The 22,721-nt window shown below is 39.5% G+C and overlaps 2 protein-coding genes across 2 annotated transcripts; one reads left to right on the top strand and one right to left on the bottom strand.

Moving 5' to 3' along the window:
* Positions 1 to 285: 285 nt before the first annotated feature.
* Positions 286 to 19,826, bottom strand: LOC134305885 (zinc finger protein 236-like). Its single transcript, XM_062990225.1, has 32 exons — positions 19,714 to 19,826; positions 18,177 to 18,301; positions 17,334 to 17,498; positions 16,567 to 16,745; positions 15,675 to 15,805; positions 15,259 to 15,431; positions 13,595 to 13,723; positions 13,307 to 13,480; positions 12,545 to 12,731; positions 12,142 to 12,414; positions 11,322 to 11,525; positions 10,945 to 11,077; positions 9,887 to 10,147; positions 9,558 to 9,796; positions 9,388 to 9,474; positions 8,345 to 8,487; positions 8,167 to 8,240; positions 7,844 to 7,995; positions 7,359 to 7,541; positions 6,740 to 7,025; positions 6,065 to 6,168; positions 5,272 to 5,685; positions 4,914 to 5,038; positions 4,649 to 4,799; positions 4,045 to 4,194; positions 3,829 to 3,972; positions 3,581 to 3,720; positions 3,288 to 3,401; positions 2,516 to 2,653; positions 2,221 to 2,350; positions 1,423 to 1,596; positions 286 to 1,132 (listed from the first exon to the last, which is right to left on the bottom strand). The coding sequence occupies exons 1-32, from the start codon at positions 19,805 to 19,807 to the stop codon at positions 984 to 986; spliced, it is 5,325 nt and encodes a 1,774-aa protein (XP_062846295.1). The 5' UTR covers positions 19,808 to 19,826; the 3' UTR covers positions 286 to 983.
* Positions 19,827 to 20,355: 529 nt separating this feature from the next.
* Positions 20,356 to 22,583, top strand: LOC134305880 (prostaglandin reductase-3-like). The gene is made up of 2 exons (XM_062990219.1): positions 20,356 to 21,172; positions 21,408 to 22,583. The coding sequence occupies exons 1-2, from the start codon at positions 20,922 to 20,924 to the stop codon at positions 22,330 to 22,332; spliced, it is 1,176 nt and encodes a 391-aa protein (XP_062846289.1). The 5' UTR covers positions 20,356 to 20,921; the 3' UTR covers positions 22,333 to 22,583.
* The last annotated feature ends 138 nt before the right edge of the window (positions 22,584 to 22,721 follow it).

Here is a 22,721-nt window from a genome sequence, read left to right as displayed (position 1 = left end):
AGTGTAATTTTGGATGGACGTCTCCTTAAACTAAAGCAGGTGGAAGAAACCCATGCAGACTGAAAACAAACCAAACTCCACACAGCAGAGGTGAGGTCTGAACCCAGGACCCTCGAGCTGTGCAGCACACACACTTCTTTTCACACTATAATGGCATATAATCATAAGAATTGTATTTATATTGTTATAGTTTTTTGTTTGACTATTGTATTTATTTTGGTTGCTTTTACTCGAATCAAGTCTAATCTAATTGGATCATTCATTAAAAACAGTCAGGCCGCACCCGCTCCCAAACTCTTAGCTGAGTCTCATTAACCAAAATAATTTTAGTTTCTAACTTGGTTTAAATGTTAGATTTTAACATTCACATAATTCAGCAAAGTCCTTTTAGCTTTTATTCTGTCTCATTACAAACCAAATATCACACCATTACTGAAAAAGCAAAATTTATTCTTAAATATTTTACAAAAGGTATATCAGAAGTTTATAAATCAGCAAATCTAATAAATCAATATTTAATTAAATCAGTGTATCAGATATGCTCATAAATTATTTACACTCAACTAATCACTGATTAAAAAAGAACAAGTTTTTATAATTCAGTTAAATAATATTAAATACACTCGTTTGTGCGGTCATTAATAAACCTGCAGATTTAATGTAGAACTTTAAAAACATGAATAAACCTTCAATCCTCTCAGACTGTACTGATCAGACTCTGCAGTGACTTCTTTGGAGTTTTTATGGTGTATGATGAGTTTTCTAATCTTAAACACCATAAATATAGAGACGCATCTGATCTAATCCATGTTTAAATCTGATAGATCGTATTAAGAACTTTAAACTACACACATGAGCTAAAGGTAAAAAAGTTGGTAAAGTTGGGGTATGGCATAGGGTTTAGGGTGTATGGTGTAGTTTTTAGGGTGGAACTGTAGTGTTTAGGGTGTGTCTGTAGGGTGTTCATGAGTGTGTGTTGGGGTTCAGGGGAAGACGGTGATTGGGCACTGCCACTCTCCTGCTGGTTCCTGTGCTGTGGCATCAATTTCAAGTCCTGCTGCAGATTCATCTCCGCAGGCTCCCTGCGTCACAGAAGCACATTCCTGATCTAGACCCGCCTCCATTTGTTTAGCTGTAAAAAATACACACCACACACACACCACCAACCCACACCAGAAATGTAAAGCTCTATCATTATTATTAATGGAAATTAATTCATTATTTTTCTTTTTAATATTATGTATTTTTTATTTCTAAAGTACATCTATCATTTTACATAATTAATGTTTCACACTCCAATAATAATAAAATATTACAACTAAACGGAAACTAATCTATTTGAAGAACACAATCTGAATGTTAACTGTAGAAGGATTGTGCTATCTCATGGTTACCATGTCCATACGTGACCACATGACTGACCGTAAGTGTGTGACCTCTTCATGTGTAGTTTCATGTTGCTTTTTTGGGTGAAGCTGATGCTGCACACCTCACATTTGTAGGGTTTTTCTCCAGTGTGTTTCACTGTGTGAATGTGCAGCGCACTCTTCTGATTAAACGCCTTCTCACACTGCTCACACTTATACGGCCTCTCACCTAGGGACGCGTGCACACACACATTCTGATCACTGATAAAATTCAGCAGTGTGTAAAGCAGATTATTGAATCCTCAACTCTAAAGGAACATCACTATGGTTTGCACTTTAACATGTTCATTTTAGGAAGAAGCAGCTGAATCATCAGAAGCATATTGTTTACATTCAAATAATGATCAGATCATCTATAATTCAACCTGCACATGTGCATTTCACAGTCTAGTGTTATGAAGATTAATTTTATTATGATTAAAACAGGTGTGTGAATATTATATTTACATCCTGCTGACAAGCACTGAAGTTCCACTCTATAAATATATACAGTTAATATAACTACATACAGTATGAATAAATGCACAGAACAGGGTGTCAGGAACAAGCTGATTGTGTATCAGGATACACGCTGCTGCTGTGTTTTTGTCAGAGACCAGCAGGGATTATATTAGCAGTAATGCTGAGCAATAATAAATATAAACATGGAGTCCAGATACAGAATCCACTGGTCTGAGACCTGCTCTAGTGTGTAATATAGTACAGATAGTCACTGAAATACTCAGCATTTGTGTTAATGTGTGTGTGTATACCTGTGTATGGTGTATGTGTGTGTATAGAAGTGTGTTTTTACCTGTGTGAGTACGAACATGTCTCTCGAGCTGACTGGGTTTAGAGAAAGCTTTCTCACAGCTGGAACATCTGAACACTCGCGGCTTCTGAGAGCTCAGAGTTGGTCCATTTACATGCACATGTTCATGTTCCTGCAATACACACATTACACACACACATAATACAGCATAAATGTGTAAGTGCATGTGTGTGTGTTGGTGTGTGAGTGAGTAAATTAAACGATGGTCAAGTGGATGAGTGGGTAAGAGAGTGGCTGAGTTAATGGTTGAGTGAGTGGGTGGGTGAGTGATGTTCACCTTGAGGTGGGTGTGGCGTTTGAATGCTTTATTACACACAGTGCAGATGTAACAGCGCTCTTTCCCATGTGTCGTCCTGCAGTGCCGCCGCAGCGCTGTTGCAGAGCCGCAACACAAACTGCAGAAAAAACACTGATACTGTACACACACACACACACACACCAGACACACACCCAAATACTTTTAAACAGAACATAAGTGTTCTACAATAATTACACTGCATTTCTAAAGATCTACGAAACAAATACAGACACACGAGGTACCATTTTAAAGTTAAAATCTCTACATTTTCCATTTGAGCTTTTATTTATTTAACAAATATTTTACGTACTGTGGAGAGTAAAAACAGTTCTGCTAACGAGTTTCTATTAATAAATATTTATTACATTTACAACATATTGAGACATTTTGTTAATTCCATAAACACGAGTTTATGTGATTTGTTTATTTTCTTAATTTTTTCTTTCATGAGACTTCAGCTGCTAAACAGTTAGTGGTCGCCATCGTCTGATTCCCCCGGAACACAGTGGTGAGCCACACCCCATCATAGCTTGTACAGTGGATCCTTTTTTACCCAATCATGATTCCCTCACCTGTTACTAACCATGTGATTGGCCATGTCTGGGTGTGTGGCCAAAGCATTGTGATTGATGTCTTTTGCCCAGTGTTTAATTATTTCAGCTGTACAATTATGAGAACTTTAAAGAAGTTCATTCAGATATGTGGTCTCACACACACACACACACACACACACACACACATTGTCACTTACCTTGTTTCCTTCAGGTGTGTTTGCTGGTGTATGTCTGACCAGTATAACCTGTGGACTGCTGGCTGTCTGCACTGATGATCCCTGCTCACACACAGGAGAGGAAAATTGCTGCCCCTACACACACACACACACACAAATAAAGGATTGCTGTATGATTGGTGTTTATTCTGTAGTTATTAGCGTATGTTAGCTATCATCTTAACTCTGCTACATGTAGATAGCAAGTGAAACAGCAAGATGATTTCTAATTCCTTTTATTTGCTCAAGATGTGTGTGTGTATGTGTGTGTTTACCTGCGTGTTTAGGTTTAGTGTGACTGCATCCAGAATTTGTGTATCCGCCAGTGCAAGTGTAACACTACTGTCACTGGCCACCCCCCCAGGTGGCATTACCAGGTTTTGTGGCAGAGAGGTGCTTGGAGTCAGCCTGGTAACTATGGTAACACATACACAAGGACACACACACACACACACACACTTTAATAATGATGTACTAAGGACCTTCCTCAGGTGTGGTTAAATTAAGCAGGTGTAGAACTAACCAGCCATGCCAGAGGGGGCGGGGCTGTGAGGGAGGAGCTGATCAGAACTGAGAGTCAGACAGCTGCTGCTGGAGGGAGGTGTGGCCAATCTCAAAGCCCCACCCACTTCTACTCCTGCACAAGGTGGAGCCATCAGATCCTGACCTGCAAAGAAAGATTATTATTATTATTATAACATTTATTATTGTGTGTGTGTGAGTGAGAGAGAGATTGTACCTGATATGGTGAGTGTAATCTCGGGGTTAGTGCTGGTCAGTGTGTTGGTGGTGTGTGTGTGTGTGTTGCTGATGGTCAGTGTGATCTCGGGTGTTCCTGTAGTGCTGCTGCCAACCAGTGCCGATGCTCCAACCACCTGCGCCAACTGCTCTGAACTCACGCACGCACGCACACAAAAACAAACAAGTATGAAGGGTAGTGGTAGTTTAATATCTAAGGTACTGGACTACAAATTAGAAGGTTGCCAGTTTAAGCCCTGCCAGCACAAAGTTACCAGTGTTGGGCCCCTGAATAAGGCCCCTAACCTTAAATTGCATGAATTGTATTCAGTCACAAGTGTAAGTTGCTTTGGATACAAGCATCTTCTAAACACAGCACATGTAAATGAAGAAGGTGGATTGGCTGCTCTAAATTGATTCTAGAAGTAAGTGAGTGATGAGTACTCCTCTGTGATTGGTTGGTGTTATGTACAGGATGTGTTTCTGCATTTAGGATGAACCATATTGTATTGTCTGGTACATTTACATTAAAATCTTGACCTGGTCCTTCATGAGACAAAATCTTTGTGTGTGTGAGAGAGAGAGTGTATGTTTGTGTGTGATACCTGTGTGCTCAAGGTTGCCGATAATACCAGTGTTCTGAATCACTACGTTTGTATGTCCTGTGGTGTCACTTGTCAGTAGGTGTGTGTTGGTGTGGCTGGGCAAATTGGAATCCACACTTAACACACCACTCTGCAAGAGAGACGGATCAATCTGCACATACACACACACACACATACACACAACCATATTTTTATTATTAAGCCTCAGTGATTGTGTGTTCTTGGAGGGGTGTATAGGGGGGTGTAGTAAGGGGTGTATTGGTACCTGCAGAGTGATGTTGTTGATGTTCGCTGCATCAAGGCCAGATATCTGTACATTTGGACAGAGCAGCTGAATCCCCTCTAACGTGGCCAAACCTTCAGCTAGATTCACTGTTAAATCCCCACTCGCTACACACACACACACACACACACACACACACACAGAGAGAGAGTTTTATCAGCCACACTTTCAGTTGCTCGCTACTTTTTCAGTACATTCCGTATTGACAGTGTGGTCTCTTTAAAACCGCTAAGCCATGATCTGTCGAGGATAATTTATCCTACCAAAAGGGGTTCAGGTCTAGAGATTGGGCTGGTATTTATGATGTACAGCATATACAGTATGTGTGTGTGTGTATTACCTGACATGGTAGCAGGAAGGATGGTCTGACCCACAATGCCTTGCTGCAGAAGGTTTGGATCATACTGACTTGTCAGCACAGGATTACTGTGGATGTAGATGTTCGGGTCAGCACCCGTGTTATGCAACAGACCCACAGGGGGTAGTGTTTCTGTAGCAGTGGGTGGGGCCGTCTGCCCTGTGGGGTTCTGGGTAGCTGGATGGCTCTGCAGGTTTCGTCTGGGCTTCCTGCAGTCTCTGCCCGGGCGCAGGTGTCCCTGCATGTGTGTTTTGCGGTGACCAGAGGTGCGGAAGCGCTGGTCACAGTGGGGACATTTGAAGGGTTTGGAGCCAGTATGGAGGCGCATGTGCACCTTTAAACTGCCCTTAGTGGAAAACGATGTGCTGCACATGTGGCAATTAAACAACTTCTGTCCTGTAATAACAACAATAATAATTACAAAAAACTGTTAGAATTATTAATAATAGTAATAACAGTAACAATTAATATTATATTAACATCATTATAATACCAATAATAATAATCACCTTAATAATAATGGTGATAATATTAATAATAATTATCATAAAACATTTATAATAATGTATAACGATGTTTCATTTAAACTTATTAATCGATGTATATTTGAAAAAAAAAAAAAAGTGAAGAAACATTACACTAATACCTCTTACTACAAATCTGTTTCCTTTACGTAGGAACATGTGCCCATGTTCAGCACTATTTATGTACTGTATAACGTATGTGTGTGTACCAGTGTGTGTGTGTGTGTGTGTGTGTGTGTGTTTTGACCTACCCGAGTGAGTTTTGACGTGACAGTCCAGTGTTGATTTTACTGTAAAACTCTTGCCACATTCATCACATTTATATGGTTTCTCTCCTGTATGAATACGAACATGTCTGTAACCACACACACACACACACACACACACACACACACACACACACACACACACACACACAGTGTTGTCAGACTAAAAAATAATTAAATACTACATTGTTTCCTCCATAAGAGTGACCACTGGTGCACCACAATGCTTAATCCTATATTACACTTACTTTATTTCATGCCTGTCTCTGTAGCCTGAATTGCTGTTGTGTAAGCAAAGACCAGAAGCTACAGATTTGAGAAACTGAACATTAAGCAACAGGCCTATAACAAAGAAATCCAAAAAAACACAAAAACAATGCTCACCAGACTCACATCATGCTCACATCAGGGAACAGAAACAAAACTCCAGCACAACAAATCACCAGATTACAGCTTCCAACTCTCATACACCCTAACCTCTCCAAAAATCAGACCCAGCCTAGCAACAACCACTTTACCCCTGTGCCCACTGAAAAACACTAAAGAGCCCTAACTGCACATTAACTGCCCTCTGTACACACACACACCACCTAAATTCACCACCTGGCTGAATTTAACTCAATGTAAAGTGTGTGTGTAGTTGTGTATAGGTGTGCATACCTGACAAGGTCACTGGGTTTTTTAAAGCTCTTGGGGCAGAACTGACAGCAATTAGCATGTTTGGGTTCAATCTCCAGTGACGTTTTCTCTTTGAGCTCACTTATTCGATCTCGCTCGGCTGCGGACTGGACAAGAACCTTCTCAGAGACAGAGGCTTCAGCGCCCGGGTTGCTCTGAGCCAACTCAGCTGCCTGCTCCTCCGAAAATGTGATTATGCACAACCTGCTTCTCTTCAACAAGGGGTCTGTACCACCATCATCCTCACCAGCTTCATCTCCACCCAGAACTGCAGTTACAATTATTAATCACAATCAATAATATATCAGCTGTACCAGGTGAAACTGGATAAACTGATAATAACACTGGTGCTGTAAAAGACCTAAAGAAATTCACTGTGCGCTTAGTTTCAGAATTTGGCACGTTGGCTGTTTAGGGCTGATCAGCAGAAAAATCAATCTCACTGGTTATTTTTATTTAACATAGTGCATGAAGTAAAATACTGGTCCTTAGATTTAAACTCTTTATTTTAGTTTCTAACAGTAAAACTGAACAACACTGACTACATTATTATTATAATGTTACAATATAATTGTAATATTGTAATAAATGCAGCAGTTACCTCGAGTTCCAATGGTGTGGTAGAGCTTCATGTGTTTGCGGCGCAGAGGGACCGTCCGGAAACTTTCGGCACACAGAGTACACCTGAATGGTTTGGTGTTAAGGTGAATGACCACGTGACGATTCAAGCTACCGTTAGTGGTGAACGAGGAATTACAGACGTTACACTTAAATGCCTTTACACCTGCACACACACACACACACACACACACACACACACTTACTACAAATAAACATAATAAAATATTGTTAATCTGAAACAGAACAATATACAGTATAACTGATTATCAGCAATTAAAAAAATCTAAATAAGAAGGCCTGTGATGGATTGGTGCCCAGGGTATTACTGCACTTCACCTAGTGTTTCCCGGTGAAACCGAAACCGCTGTGACCCTGACCAGGATAATGCAGGTGATTAATATAAAATAAAACAAGATCATGGTGTCTGATGGTCTATTTGTTCCCAAATTTATTTACTCCTCTCACCTGTGTGTGTGTTAAGGTGAGACTTAAGGACGCCGCTGGAGACGAAGCTCCGCCCACACAGGTTACAGCTGTAGGGTTTCTCTCCAGTGTGAGAGCGAACATGCTGCTTTAGGTGACTCGACTTCTTAAAGCCTTTATCACACACCTGACACCTACACACACACATGACGAATATGCAATGATGAATCAGGAAGTGAATTGTAAAGTGCAATGACTAAACAAGTAAGACCCACTGGCTTCTCCAGAATGTACACTCATTACTACACTTAACAGAAACCTAACCCTCATAAACATAAACAGATGAAAAAGTAAATATGTGTCACCTGTAGTTCCTCTTTCTGCTTTCTTCTTCATCCTGATGGTCAGCCTGACCTGAACCCTGCAATAACCCAGCTGGCTACACACACACACACACACACACACACGCACAATGTTAATGTGACAGTCACATGTACCTCTGTGTGTAGGTGTGTGTACCTCTGCATGTGTAGGTGTGTGTACCTCTGTGCTGTGTACATTCATTAAGCTCTGTGTGTATGTGGAGTTTAGAGCTTGTGATTCTAGAGTGCTGGAATCCTGCAGCTGCTGCACTGACGTCAGAGGAGGATGCTGGGTAAATCCCTCAGAGATAGAGAAACCTACACCTGCACACACACACACACACACACAATTGTGTTTAGATTTTGCTACCTTTAAATAACATTAAATACACAAGAAGTACAAACATTACTCTACCAACTGTCTTACATCTTTAGTAGCTTACTGGAGACACTTGTACCAGCCTGCTTCAAATCATCAATAATCATTCCACCCCACAGAACTCATCGACTACAGACCTGTCACCCTGACCGATGTGGTCATAAAGTGCTTTAAGTGTTACTGACCCACTTCTGGACCCCCTGCAGTACACCTACAGAGCCAAATTAACAAATCTGTAGACAAGTAAACATGATGATGATGCACCACCCACATCAGGTTCCTCTCTGATGGGGAAAAGTCAGCCTACATTTACATTTACATTTTCGGCATTCAGCAGACGATTTTATCCAAAGCGACTTACAGTATACAGTTAAAGCAATTGAGGGTTAAGGGCCTTGCTTAAGGGCCCAACAGTGGCAACCTGGCAGTGGTGGGGTTTGAATCGGCAACCTTCTGCTTACTAGTCCAGTGCCTTAACCACTAGGCTACAACTGCCCTACAAGTGCCTACAAGGGAATACAGGTTATTTATCCCCTTCATAAATAAGCTGTTAGTAAGTATATATATATTGTAGTATTTTGATTGCCACCAATTTATACTAAGTTAAATTCCTCATGTGAATGTGAAAATGTACTTGGTGAATAAAAGGGTTTTAATTCTGACCCCATAAACACTTGATTGATGGTTAAATCGTAATTACATTACATTCAAAATCAAAGTCACAATATTTGCAAAACGTTACGGATTGTGAAAACTTACTGGGTTCACTGTATAGTGTGTGTGTGTATGTGTGTGTATGTGTGTGTGTGTGTGTGTATATATGTGTGTGTGTGAAAGAGAGAAACCTTGTGCCAGTGCAGACTGGTTGTATGAAGGTTGCTGGAGGGTTTGTGCATCGTACTGGCTGATCTGCTGATTGTTTACATACGACTCTGTGGAGGAAACAGTGATGACACACTTAAGTGGGCGTGGCACCTGGTTTAAAACTTTTTGTGATGATATGCATGTGTCTCACCTGCATCCTGTACCATCGGCCCCTCCTCCAGCTGATTCTGCATTACCACCTCCTGGTTTCCATTTACCACCTGCATCATAGTCTGAGGCTCTGCCACCATAACGGAATTAGGTGGGGGAAGTCCTGAAGAGTCTACCTGCAGGTCATGTGACACTGTGTTAGCGCTGCCCATTGGGTCATCTAGAGGCGGTGCTTCAGATAAACCCTGTGGCTGTCGGAGCTGCTGAGCTAGTTCATACCTGCACACAGGTACAGGAGGTTTAATAACCCTCATCCGATCATCATCACTCCAGGACAATCTGGTGTATGTGAGTGTGTGCGTGTCTAACCTGTGGGTCTTCATGTGCTTTCTGCAGTTTGGGGAAGATTTGAAAGTTTTTTGGCAGTAAGGACACATGTAGGGTCGAAGGTCACTGTGGGTGGTCATGTGACGGCGTAGACTGCCACTGGTAGTAAAGGTGGTGTCACACTGTAGACATTTATACGCCTTCAGCCCCAAGTGGGTTCGGATATGAGCCTTCAACACCCCTGATGATGCAAACTCCTTACTGCACTGCACACACCTGTATGGTCGCTCTCCTGTATGGGACCTAAAAAAACACACACACACACACACACACACACAGAGCTGTACAGATAAATTACAGCAACACTTTCCAGAGTATGAAAATGTTCTTTAAAATTTTACGCTTATTACAAACACCGTTTTCAAAACATTAGTCAAACAGAGCAGAGGAGAGGTGCTGTCTGTAAGTGCTGTGTGCTGTCTGTCAGGTAAAGGCCTGTGTCTTAAATCTTACTACTCAATGTATTTAAAATGGTAACATTAATACTGGTAAATTAACCCTAACCCTAACCCTAACTAAACTGCTGTGCCACCTGAGCACCTTGATCAACGTGTGTTTTTTTGAAAGTAATCTATGTAAAATAACTACACGTTAAAAAGCGAACTAATTCAAGCTACAGATAAGATAGAGAGAATATGAGGTGGCTCTGGTCTCAGGATGAAGGTAACTTCACTCAAATAAATAACAAGGGAAACAGAAGGAAACTTTCAAACTGCACCTATAACCTCAAAATACAAACTAGAGACTTAGACAACCTTTATTGTCATTCATTATACACAAGTGTACGCAGAACGAAATTTCGTTGCATTATGGCTCGCACGGAATATACAGAGAAAATTATTGATACATAGCATCACAGGATTTAGATATAAAAATATATCAATGAATTATATATCAGCACATTTAAATTTTAAAGAATGTGATAGGTGGCAGCACAGGATTAAAAAAATAAGTAAAAAGTATATAAATACTACTACAACATTTCTATATTACCATTACAAAATGTATTTCATATCTATGAAATGTGTACATTGATTTACCTGACGTGCTGTTTGAGGTGGCTGGATTTCTTGTAGGCCTTGTTACAGAATGTGCATTTGAAGGGCCGATCGCTCTCCACAATGTTTAAATACTGCTGCAATGCTGCACGGGGGGTCGGATTCTGTAATAGTCCTGCAAACCAGAAAAATAACAAAACAATACCTTAATTCTCTTCAGGTGGAAATGTTGGAATCAATCAAGACCAGTATCAGTAATCTTTAGAATAACTACACATCTTAACATAGAGATGCAGAGGAACAAACTTTTATATCTTCTTCTACAGAACAAACACACTAAAGATCAGATACCATCTTATTTCAAGTCATTATGTGTTAAATAATAATAATTTACACAGGCTTCAATCTATACTGTATACCCATATCAGAGATGAGGATGGGTTCCTGGAGCTGGATGTCTGGCAGGGGTAGGCTGTGCTTGGCAGAGCGGGCACGGTTGGGTTTACGAGTGAATTTGTGTTTCTTCTGTTGCAGGTTTTTGAAATGAGAGGCAATGTGAGTCTTCCTGTGTCCTGACGTCCTAAAAATCTTATCACAGTGAGGACATGGGAATGGACGCACACCTGTACACACATACAAACACACAATTGTATAATGTATTTAATACAAAACTTGCCTTTAGCTACTTTACAGCATTAATTATCATTATAATGGAACATTAGCGGTGTTTCTCTGATTAACTGTAGCTGTAAAATACAGAACATGTCACATTATAAACACACAGTGATCAGAAGAACCCTGAGCTTAAGTCCAACTCCAACATCCAGTGCATGAATTTTAATGCCGACATAAAACCAGGCCTTAACATCAGTGCTGGACCTAACATTTAGTGGACAGCTTCTCAGAAGAGAGGAGGCTGGTGTAGCAGCAGAGCAGCACCAACTCTATATTACTGTACAAACTCTATTTCTAGAAAATATGGAACATTTAGCAAAATTCTGTAAAAAGAAGAAGAATCTATTTGTTAATTCTCTTGGGTCTTTATTTAACCAAAAAAAGCAGAAGGAGTGTTTCACTGATCAACTGCAGTGTTGTTTGTAATTAAAAACATATTCCACAATACACAGGTGAGTTGGTAACAGGTGATGGAATCATGATTGGATATAAAAGAGGATTAAATCACAGATTTATGTGTGTTTCAAAAGTGAGTGTAGAGCTTTGTACAGGTATACATCTCACCTGTGTGCAGTCGCATGTGCACCTTCATGCTACCAGAGGTGGAGAAGCTTTTTCGGCAGTGTGTACACTGAAAGGCTTTGATCCCAGTGTGAGTTTTGGTGTGGGCGGTAAGGGTGCTTTTTACAGCAAAAGCTCTGAAACACTGTGCACACTTGTACGGTTTCTCGTGTGTGTGAATCCGGATGTGACGCACCAGGTCGCTTGGCTTCTTAAATTCCTTACAGCAGTACGGGCACCCATGCCAACGCACCCCACACTCTTCCCTGATGGTACCTAAACACACACACACACACACACATACATACAACAGTTGATATAATCGATACACAACCGCACCAATCAATATAATCGATAAACACACACTGTGCAGATGAGTGAATTTATGCTGTATGGCTTTATTGACCTGGGATCTGCTCCGTCTTTTTAAAGATGTTTCTCTTCTCCTTCTTCAGCAGTTTGGATGCTGTACTATGTTTTGGGGTGGGGTGAGTATTGGCACCCACTGTGGTGAGGGTAGGAACTGCAGCACCACCCTGGGTCGCTGACTGAACTGGCATTGAAGCGCTTAGTCCGCTGTTTTCCAAAGCTTGCTGTACACACACACACACACACACATAAATTATAAACACACACCATGTGATTACAACATTACTCTATGTCATCTGATTTATTTTTGTAAAAACACTTATGGACTTTAGGGGATGCATTTATCCAAGTAACTAACAGTGGTGGGGGCTTCATTTCAGTAATTCAGAGGCTGAGAGGGGGTGTGTTTTTCTATGATTAATATAGTTTTCTTTAGTTATGCACAAAATCATAACATTTTCCCTATATGAACAATAAAAATGCTGTTATCTGTTCTGAAGTAATTAGATGTCTATCCACCCCTTTCAAAAGTCTTTGTAGGAAAAATCACGGATGGCAGTAAAAGCATTTAATGATACAGCCTGCAAGTGTTCATGACACCTAATAACAGAAATACAGTGTGTATTGTTCAGATCTGCTGGAAACACAAACAGAAGCTGTAACAGTTTTACTGTCGCACCCCGAACTCCTAACCATGAGGGTTACACTGGTAATGTGGCGATGTTCATGTGAGCTTATCTGGTAATGAGTGTAAACATCAAATAAATGATGTCCAGTAGCACAGAATGTTTGGTCTCACCTGTAGGATGTCCTGATTGATAGCTGTCTCCATAACGATGGGTGGTCCCGGGGGAGGAGCCTGTGTACTGTCGCTTGTTACCTGTTCTGAAAGTTCCAGCAGCTGCTGTATCACATCTGTCACACCTTCCGCTCCCTCTGCCCCGCCCCCTTCCTGCACAGGTTCCGCCCCCTCCTGCAGCAGTAGTAAGTTATTCAAAAACAATTAGGATCAGCTAAGGTGAGAGAGAGAGAGAGAGAGAGAGAGAGAGAGAGAGAGAGAGAGAGAGAGAGAGAGAGAGAGGCATACCTGTGTGATAGTTGATTCCTCCACCTCCATCATGGAGATGTGCATTTTGCTAATGTGAGCGTTAAGGCTGCCCAGTTTCTTATACACACAGCTGCAGTCCATACAGGGGTACACAGCCACGCCTGCCGTCTGAGATCCACACAGAGAAGCAGGTTTCTATCTCACACTGACTCTGCACTGTGTTAATAAATCTAAATGATTCAGGATCCTGTGTCACTGTGGTTAAAGCATGATGTAAGCACACATTCACCAGGATTTACAGTTAACAGTCATTAAAAAAGAACAATACGATGCAATAATAAATTCTATATGATAAATACTATAACCCTAACTATCATTACTTTATCCATCATAACTCCTGTTAATATATTCACCAGTTTATTTGTGTTCAATTTATTAATCTATGTGCAGAACGTTAAGTTTAACTTTTTAAACTTTGTAATAGGATAAACTAATTTAGGTAAAATAAAATAAAATAGATCAAAAGTTTTTACTCCTTATATTAATGACCTGGCTTTTTATTTACTATATTTAAGTAGAATTATAACGTTTTAAGCATTTCACAAATTTCTGTTTGGGATCAATAAAGCAATCTATCTATCTAAGCAGAATTATAATCAATAATTGGCACCTGCACTTACTGAGCACTTTATTTGGAACACATATTGGATACATAGATGTATTGATTTTTTTATAAGCTAAGACTACCATAAAAATGAACTTTGTCATATACAACTACTGACTGTAGCCAATCTGATGCTCTGAACAATGTTGTTTAAATACTGTTTAAATGTACCCTGTTTACATACCCTGTACCCATGTACACATACCCTGTTTACATTTTACACTTACTGCATTTAGCAAATGCTTTTAAGTGACTTACAATTGTGACTAAATACAATTCAGGCTATTAAGGGTTAAGGAGATTGTTCAGGGGCCCAATTATGTCAACTTAGTGGTGGTGGGGCTTGAACTAGCAACCATATGATTATCAGTCCAATACTTCAACCACTGAACTAAAGCTGGTTGTCTGAGTACAGTTAGAGACTAGAGCGATCTATTTTTTTCATGCACTATGTATGTTCATCTTCCTCGGCTTTATATACGTATTTAGCAATGTTCTCTTCCCAGCATTGACACTGAGGGGTCATCCTGCTGCACCTGATACACTCATACCAGAACAGCACGTTATTACCATGTTATTAGAACTTTGGTAAAAGTAACATTTATTACAACTCAGAAACATGTCTGTTTAATAATTCCAGCACAAAGTAAAAAGCACCGTTACCATCAGCCTCTCTCACCAGCCATGTCCTAAAATTACTATAACAAACTAAATAATGTGTTAAAAAATGCTCATCATTTCCTTTTGATGGCAAATATTCATAAATTATTCCTAAGTAAACTTGCTCACAGGTCCACTCACTAGTTTATGAAGAACAGCAGTGGTTGTACTGGATGTCAGTATTGACTTTAGAGAAAGCATGATGCAGGTAATCATGTCGCATGTCCTGCATTATAGCAGGTTTAAATCATGTCACCTTCAGCCCCGGTGTACTAACAGACACATTATCATCTCTAAACACAGAGTATAAAGGACTCCAGAGTAGAACCTGCAGCTCTGTTCCACAGATTACTGACACCCGAACAGCGCACATAGGTACCTCAGCGTGCACTCTCTGCACATGTGACTGTAGATTTCCTTTTTGGGAAAAGGAGGCGGGGCAGAGCATGCAAAGGTGTGGTTTCTCTCCAGTGTGACGGATCATGTGAGTTTGCAGCACCACCTTCTGGTTAAAGGCCTTACCGCAGTGTGTACACTTGTAGGGCCTCTCGCCTGCATGCGCGCACACACACACACACACACACACACACACACACACACACACACATAGTCACACTAAGCCTGTATGTAAAGGTAGCAAGAATTTAAATTAAACCCTCCTTTAGCAGTTTTTCAAAGCTTGTTGTCATGTTTACTTTAATAAGATACTTTTGTTAATAAAATAATGCCCCACTGAACCACTTTAATACACACAACTGTGTGTATGTGGGCATACAGTTGTGTATGTGTGTGTACCTGTGTGGATGCGGATGTGTCGGACGAGCTGGCTGGGTTTTTTAAATGTTTTGCCGCAGTGATGGCAGGTGTTTGTAAAGCCACTGCGGTCGATGTTTTTCTTATAGTTCCTTGAACAGCTCATGATCGGTCTGAAACACACACACACACACACACACACACACACACACACACACACACACACACACACACACACACACACACACACACGTTAACAAGCTACTAACAAACCCAACAATAAGAACTTACAGCTGTAACAGAAAAACACTGCTGTGTTTTTTTGATGTTGCGTGATATTGTTAGAAGCACTATGTTCACACTAGAGGGTGACAAATCCAAAAACCACCATCATTTACACAACAAGTAAATAAAACGTGGCCCTGAGATTCCAAAAACACTAAACACATAAATATTGTTTTATTTGTGCAGCTTTTCACAACAAATAACGATTTTATATATACAGTGTATCACAAAAGTGAGTACACCCCTCACATTTCTGCAAATATTTTATTATATCTTTTCATGGGACAACACTATAGAAATAAAACTTGGATATAACTTAGAGTAGTCAGTGTACAGCTTGTATAGCAGTGTAGATTTACTGTCTTCTGAAAATAACTCAACACACAGCCATTAATGTCTAAATAGCTGGCAACATAAGTGAGTACACCCCACAGTGAACATGTCCAAATTGTGCCCAAATGTATATATATATTTTGTTTTTAATAAATGACTGAGCGTCAGTATTTAATGTGAACCCATAATAGAAATAAACATTAATGAAGAGTAACCCTAACCCACATGTGTAATTAAACAGATACGAAATACAAAAAACTGTAGCTGCAGTAATTACATTACCACTGTTCATCTGAACACACACACACATACTGACTTGATCTTGCCATGAGTGCGGGAATGTTCTTTTAGTTGACTGGCTGAGGAAAACTCTGCATTACAGGTTCTGCAGCTATAAATTTGGCTTCCTGCAAGTTCCCTTCGATGTTCCTCTAGGTGCAGATTTAGCTGGTTCTGCAGAACAAACTCATCTCCACACTCTGAGCACAGCAGGTTCTAATAGACACACAGTTATGTCACGATTATTCTTGTTGTTATTTATGTAAACATGTAAACACAATGGCTGTCAGTGTTCCCTGCAGTAAAACTTGGCTCATAATAGTGCCGTTTTGTATGTCAGCAAAAGCCTGAAACAACTGTTTTAGAAAGCTAACATCTAAATACTTTATTATATCATTATAATCATTTTCATTTAAATACTTACTAAATCTTCAGACAGGACCTTTTATATTACAACAGCAAACAGATTAAAGCAGAAGAGATTTGATTACAATGAATGTTTTAAAAGGAAACTAACAGCTTTTCTGTATTTGTATACATTTCTGTTACAAATAGATTTGCATTCTAAATAAATGACAAGGTACTTAAACCACACAGTACTAAGTATATTCACTATTAGTAGTAAACCAACTTAATACTATTTATAATGCTGTTTAGACACAGCCCGATTTTTTTTTTTTTTGTTGGTCTTGAGAAGGGCTTGGTACTATTATGCCACCAGGTAAAACAGAAGGAACACATACCTGTGCTGCTGCATCTATACTTGTGGTAAATGTAGATGAGATGTAGAAGAATGTATCTCACCTCCTCTTTTTCGTGCACCATGATGTGAGATTTAAGACTGGCGACGCGTGAAAACCTTTTTTCACATACGGGGCAGGTGGGTTCGGTTGTGTTGTGAGTTGACTTGTGCAGTGTGAGATTAAACTCCACGTTAAATGACTGGGAGCACTCATCACACCGATAAGGCTACACACACAAACACACAATAACATTCAAAAGAATTTAATGATAAACAAAATGATCTTTACATTAATGATACAAATCAGTAAGTAAACACTACTGATTAACCTGCTAAAAACTTTATTTCAATCTGGGGTTATTGAATATTAACACACTAGGTTAGTAATAAAATAAAGTAAACTTAATTATGTGTAAACTTAAATTAATGATTAATACCCTAAAGAATTGGGTCAGAAAGTTGTTACCACTACCAAGTTTCTACTGTTAGGCCCCTGAGCAAGGCTCTTGACCCTAAATTCCTTGCACTGTATTTAGTCACAGTTGTGAATGGCTTTGGATAAAGGTTTTATTAATTACATGAAATCTAAATGTAATCTACACACTGCAACAAATTGATTTTTATTCGCTATACATGCATCTGCCGTTATGGTAGTTATGTACAGAATAACAGTTCTATGTGTATGATTTTGATATTTTAACCTGTGTTATACACTGCACACAATGAATTAACATTACATCTACCACAAATGTAATCTACACTATAGACTTGTGTGGACATTCAAATACTGTCTGGTTATTAAAACATATTCAATTAACAAAAAAATGATTACCATGTTAATCGCTACTAGGCACAGATGGATTATAGGTAAGTAAGTACATGACCTATAATGCTTTGTGTTGTACCTTGTCATTAGCTTCATGTTCTCTAAGGTGTTTGAGGAGTTGACCTTCTGAGCTGTAGGTTTGCGTACAGATGTTGCACCGCTGTTCAACACTGCTCACGCTTTCACCCTGCACCCCTTCTGCTGCTTTTGTACCAAAAAGGACAAGGACCAGTGAGAGAGGGACAGGAATGTAAAATGACCATTAATTAACTGGAAAATCCAAATCAAGAGTATCATGGTTTTTAGTTTATTATGGTATCTTTTATGAACATGCAGCACACGGCACACACTGACATTCATTTATTAATGGCACAAATGTTCTCAAATGAGCTTTCAGAAGGAATCCAACACAGCCTGGTGCAATGATACAGTGGTGAAATTCCAATACCTTGCTAGTGCTGGAGGCATCTCAGAGTTCCAAACATTTATTTGTTCATTTAGAGTCTGCAGCAGTTCTAGAACCACAGAATTAGTGGGGAGGAACACACCAGAACAAGAAGCAAATCCATTGCGGGGCATCACAGACTAACAAATGCACTCACTTGCATCTAGAATAGATTTTGGGCAGCCAATGCACCTTCTGCATGTTTTGAGAAGTAAGAGTAAATGTAATCTATGCAAGGCAAGATTACCGACCACTGTATGGATTTCTGTTTTCACCAGCACGGCTGCATGTCAGCCAGTGGATATGAGCTTTACACTTTATGTAAGGTTAAAATAAAAAATGGTTTTAAAATATTAAGAGTATTTATCCACCTGCTGCATCATCACACTGACGCAAAAATGTCTGAGGAATCAATTAAAGGATGCAATATTACAGATTTCTTACCCTAGATTTCTTTAATCATTCTATCACTGAGATTTTTTTTTTACCAAAGGGAGTTTGAATGTTTTTATACACCATTAATAATAAATTAAATTAAAAAAAACCCTTAAGTTAAAAAAAACTAAGTTTAATTACCATACTTTTACCTCAGAATGAATTCACTAGACTCAGTTTTCTTAGGATATATAACTAAATTATACTAACTTACCTGAGAGATACCCAATTAGTTACTTATAATCAGTTATATTAATGTACAAAACTTCGGGGACAATCTGAGATCATTTATTGACCGTTAGCTTAGTATCTCACATCTAAAGTAACCCAAACCTAAAGTCATGTAGCTAACATAGCTTAGCATTAGCACCTAACACAAGTATTGTGATGGTAGATTTAACGTAGCATCACTTTATTAACATTTATGAGGTAAATAAGGCGTTTAAACAACATTAAAGTAACAAAAGTACAGTTTAACAACTGGAGAGCCGGAGTGTAAGGAACTATGTCGGTGTATGAAGCGGAGTGTTACACATCAGCGGAGTGTTACCTATATCATTCCGCACACACACACACACTCAAACATACAGTACACACGCTGCTAGATTCGGGGACTATATACACAATCTTTATCTGCTTTTATCTTCACTCATTTTTAGCATTAACACACAGTGTGGGCAGTTTTACGTTCCCAACACTCTGTAGATTTTATCCGGGTCGCCGTAATCAATTTTACCTGTAAGATTGTCGGGGTTCTCCCGGTGTTTGCGAGGCCGTCCTCGCGGCATAGTCTCGTTCTGATTGAGGTGTAGTGTGTACCGAGCCAACATGGCGCCCAGCTTCCTTCACTTTAGATCTGAGGGAAACTCTCCGACTGCTAGTGTAGATTTATTATCGTTTCACAGGTTTTACACATAAAATTATATAATTAACAGGCAGAACATAACTTTATTTTTTTATAGTTAAACGTAAACACTATCCTACATTTAATGTGGTTTGATTCTAACCACCAACAACAACATTAACAGTTTATGCTACAGCTGGTGCTACTATATTAATCTACTATAAATAATAAATGTATGGGTTAGATATACATGGATGTGTGTTTTTAATCTATGTTTGTTAAAAGTTAAAATGTGTAAAGTCATGAACACTGTTTCTATAGCTCATATCTCTAACATATAAACAACTTTAATAATAAACATCGAATGATTGAGTATAATACAGTTCAAATCTAAAGTTCACACACTTTGGTAACACAAAACATATATTCTATCATTTCAAACATTTTGGCAATGTTCTTTTTTATGACTAATTTTTTAATTATTATTCTTTAATATAATATATATATATATATACGTATATATTTAATATAATTATTTTAATAATTAGTTTTTGTGGGGTTACAATTTTATTAAATGAAGACATTTTAAAAATGGGTCAACAATGCTTAATCTGGTTTACATAAAAAAAAATGTATACAATCATAATTTATCATCAAAACCCTTGTATTTTAATATTCTAACATAAAATGTAAGTTTGCACTGTGATGGACTGGCGACCTGCTTTTCGCCCAGTAATCAGACCCACCGCGACCCTGAACAGAATAAAGCGGTGGTAATACAGAAAATAAATAAATAAATAAATATGTTTGCACGTGCAGTGTGTTTTTAAAACCCATTACCGACTGTGTTCCAATCCGCACACTGCATCACTAAATAGTGTGTGAGAATAGAACTAACACCACGGGCACACGGTACAGCAGAGTGTGAATTAGAACACAGCCTTAAAATTACGGAACCCAGCCTGTGGTTGTGTTTCAATCCGCTCTCACAAGTAAAAAGTGTGAATTGCTAGTGCACTAATGTGTAATTTAGGATCACACAGGTTTTATAATTCGGTTCTGAGTGAAAGTTCAAGAGAATAAAGGTTAAGTCTTATAAAATGTTTGGTTTAGCGGTTCAGTTTGGGTATAAAGCTGTTCTCAGATCAGTTCAGAGTGTTGTACAGAAGCGCAGGGTGATTGATCTGTCATATTCTGATCACTTTATGGATTATAATCGATCATCAATACCGAGCCGCATGAAGAAAATGCTGGTGACCAAACTAAGTCCGAACTTCAGAGATGCGGTTTCAGTTCTTACGGTACCAGTACCGAGCATCAGTAAGCCCGGGGATCTGCTCATTCGAAACCGGTCAGTAACTGTAGAGCTCTCGCTGTAGCTTAGCTCAGCGTGTTAGCATTGTTAAAGTGACTTTACCTCACAGTGTTCCGTACATTGGATTCATTTTGCTGTAAAACACTGTAAAAAACATTTTTTGTACGGAATACTGTGACCTTATTTATTAATAAGTATTGTGTTTATATGTTTTATGTAGTAAATACTTAATGTGAATTTATTTATAACTAATGTAGTTTTCTTTTTGCAGATTTGTTGGAATAAACGCGTCTGATATTAATTATTCGGCAGGACGTTACGACCCCTCTGTGACCCCGCCGTTTCCTGTAGGGTTCGAGGCTGTGGGAGAAGTGGTGGCACTGGGTTTGAGTGCCAGTTCCAGCTTCACTGTGGGTGATACGGTAGCGTATGTGAGTGAAGGAGCTTTTGCTGAGTACACAGTTGTACCCATGAAGAAGGCAGTGCCATTGCCAGCAGCTCGGCCTGAAGCACTAGCAGTGCTGGTGAGCGGAGCCACGGCGTTTATTGCCCTACAGCGGCTCGGAGAACTTAAACATGGTGAGACAGTGCTGGTTACAGCTGCTGCTGGAGGAACCGGACAATATGCCATCCAGCTTGCCAAAAGAGCCGGCTGCCATGTGGTGGGCACCTGCTCCACCCGCGAAAAGGTGGAGTTTTTGAAGAGCATTGGCTGTGACAGGCCAATCAACTACAAGGAGGAAGACCTGGCCGCTACGCTGCATAAGGAGTACCCTAAAGGCGTGGATGTGGTGTACGAGTCAGTAGGAGGGAGCACATTTGACTTGGCTCTCAATAACCTGGCGCAACATGGCCGGCTACTGTTGGTGGGTTTTATTTCAGGCTATCAGAGTGAGTCAGGCCTGCCACCTATCAGAGGAGCCACACTGCCTGCCAAACTGCTGCAGAAATCAGCCAGTGTCAGGGGTTTCTTCCTGCCCCATTTCCTTTCAGAGTACATAGAGAGTGTGCGCAGCCTGGTGCAGATGCAGCAGGAGGGGGCACTGATGTGCGTGGTGGATGATGGGTGGAGGGATGAGGGGGGCAGGTTTGAGGGACTGGAGTCAGTGTACAGAGCTATCGATTACCTGTACAGCGGCAAGAACATTGGCAAAGTGGTGGTGGAACTCAAACATCCAATTAGCAGCAAGCTCTAATCTAACAACCAATCACCATGATTACTTAAATCAGTTAGCACAATGCTAAACTGGTAGCTATACACTTGAAATGAAATTGTGAAAACAATGTAATGGTATGTAATAAATCAAACATCTACTGTCTGTACTGTTTTATGTGATTAAAAATAGGACTGACAGTGCTAGTGCAGTTAAAGTAAAAGCACAACAAACCCCCAGCATTTTCAAATGTGTCCTTAAACTAACTAATGAAATAAAACTTGTAAAATTAATTAACAAATGTTCTTTTTTATGACTAATTTTTTAATTATTATTCTTTAATATAATATATATATATATACGTATATATTTAATATAATTATTTTAATAATTAGTTTTTGTGGGGTTACAATTTTATTAAATGAAGACAT

Source organism: Trichomycterus rosablanca, unplaced genomic scaffold (assembly GCF_030014385.1).
Source record: "Trichomycterus rosablanca isolate fTriRos1 unplaced genomic scaffold, fTriRos1.hap1 scaffold_156, whole genome shotgun sequence".
NCBI lineage: Eukaryota > Metazoa > Chordata > Actinopteri > Siluriformes > Trichomycteridae > Trichomycterus > Trichomycterus rosablanca.
Note: the sequence above shows the minus strand (reverse complement) of the source record. Positions and strands in the feature narration are given on the sequence as shown.

Coding starts and splice junctions, on each gene's coding strand:
- LOC134305885 (XM_062990225.1), bottom strand. CDS start 19,807: ATGTTGGCTCGGTACACACTACACCTCAATCAGAACGAGACTATGCCG. Junction 12,732..13,306: donor TCAATCAGGACATCCTACAG/GTGAGACCAAAC, acceptor GTGTGTGTACAG/CAAGCTTTGGAAAACAGCGG. Junction 7,542..7,843: donor TCACCTTAACACACACACAG/GTGAGAGGAGTA, acceptor GTGTGTGTGCAG/GTGTAAAGGCATTTAAGTGT.
- LOC134305880 (XM_062990219.1), top strand. CDS start 20,922: ATGTTTGGTTTAGCGGTTCAGTTTGGGTATAAAGCTGTTCTCAGATCA. Junction 21,173..21,407: donor GATCTGCTCATTCGAAACCG/GTCAGTAACTGT, acceptor TTCTTTTTGCAG/ATTTGTTGGAATAAACGCGT.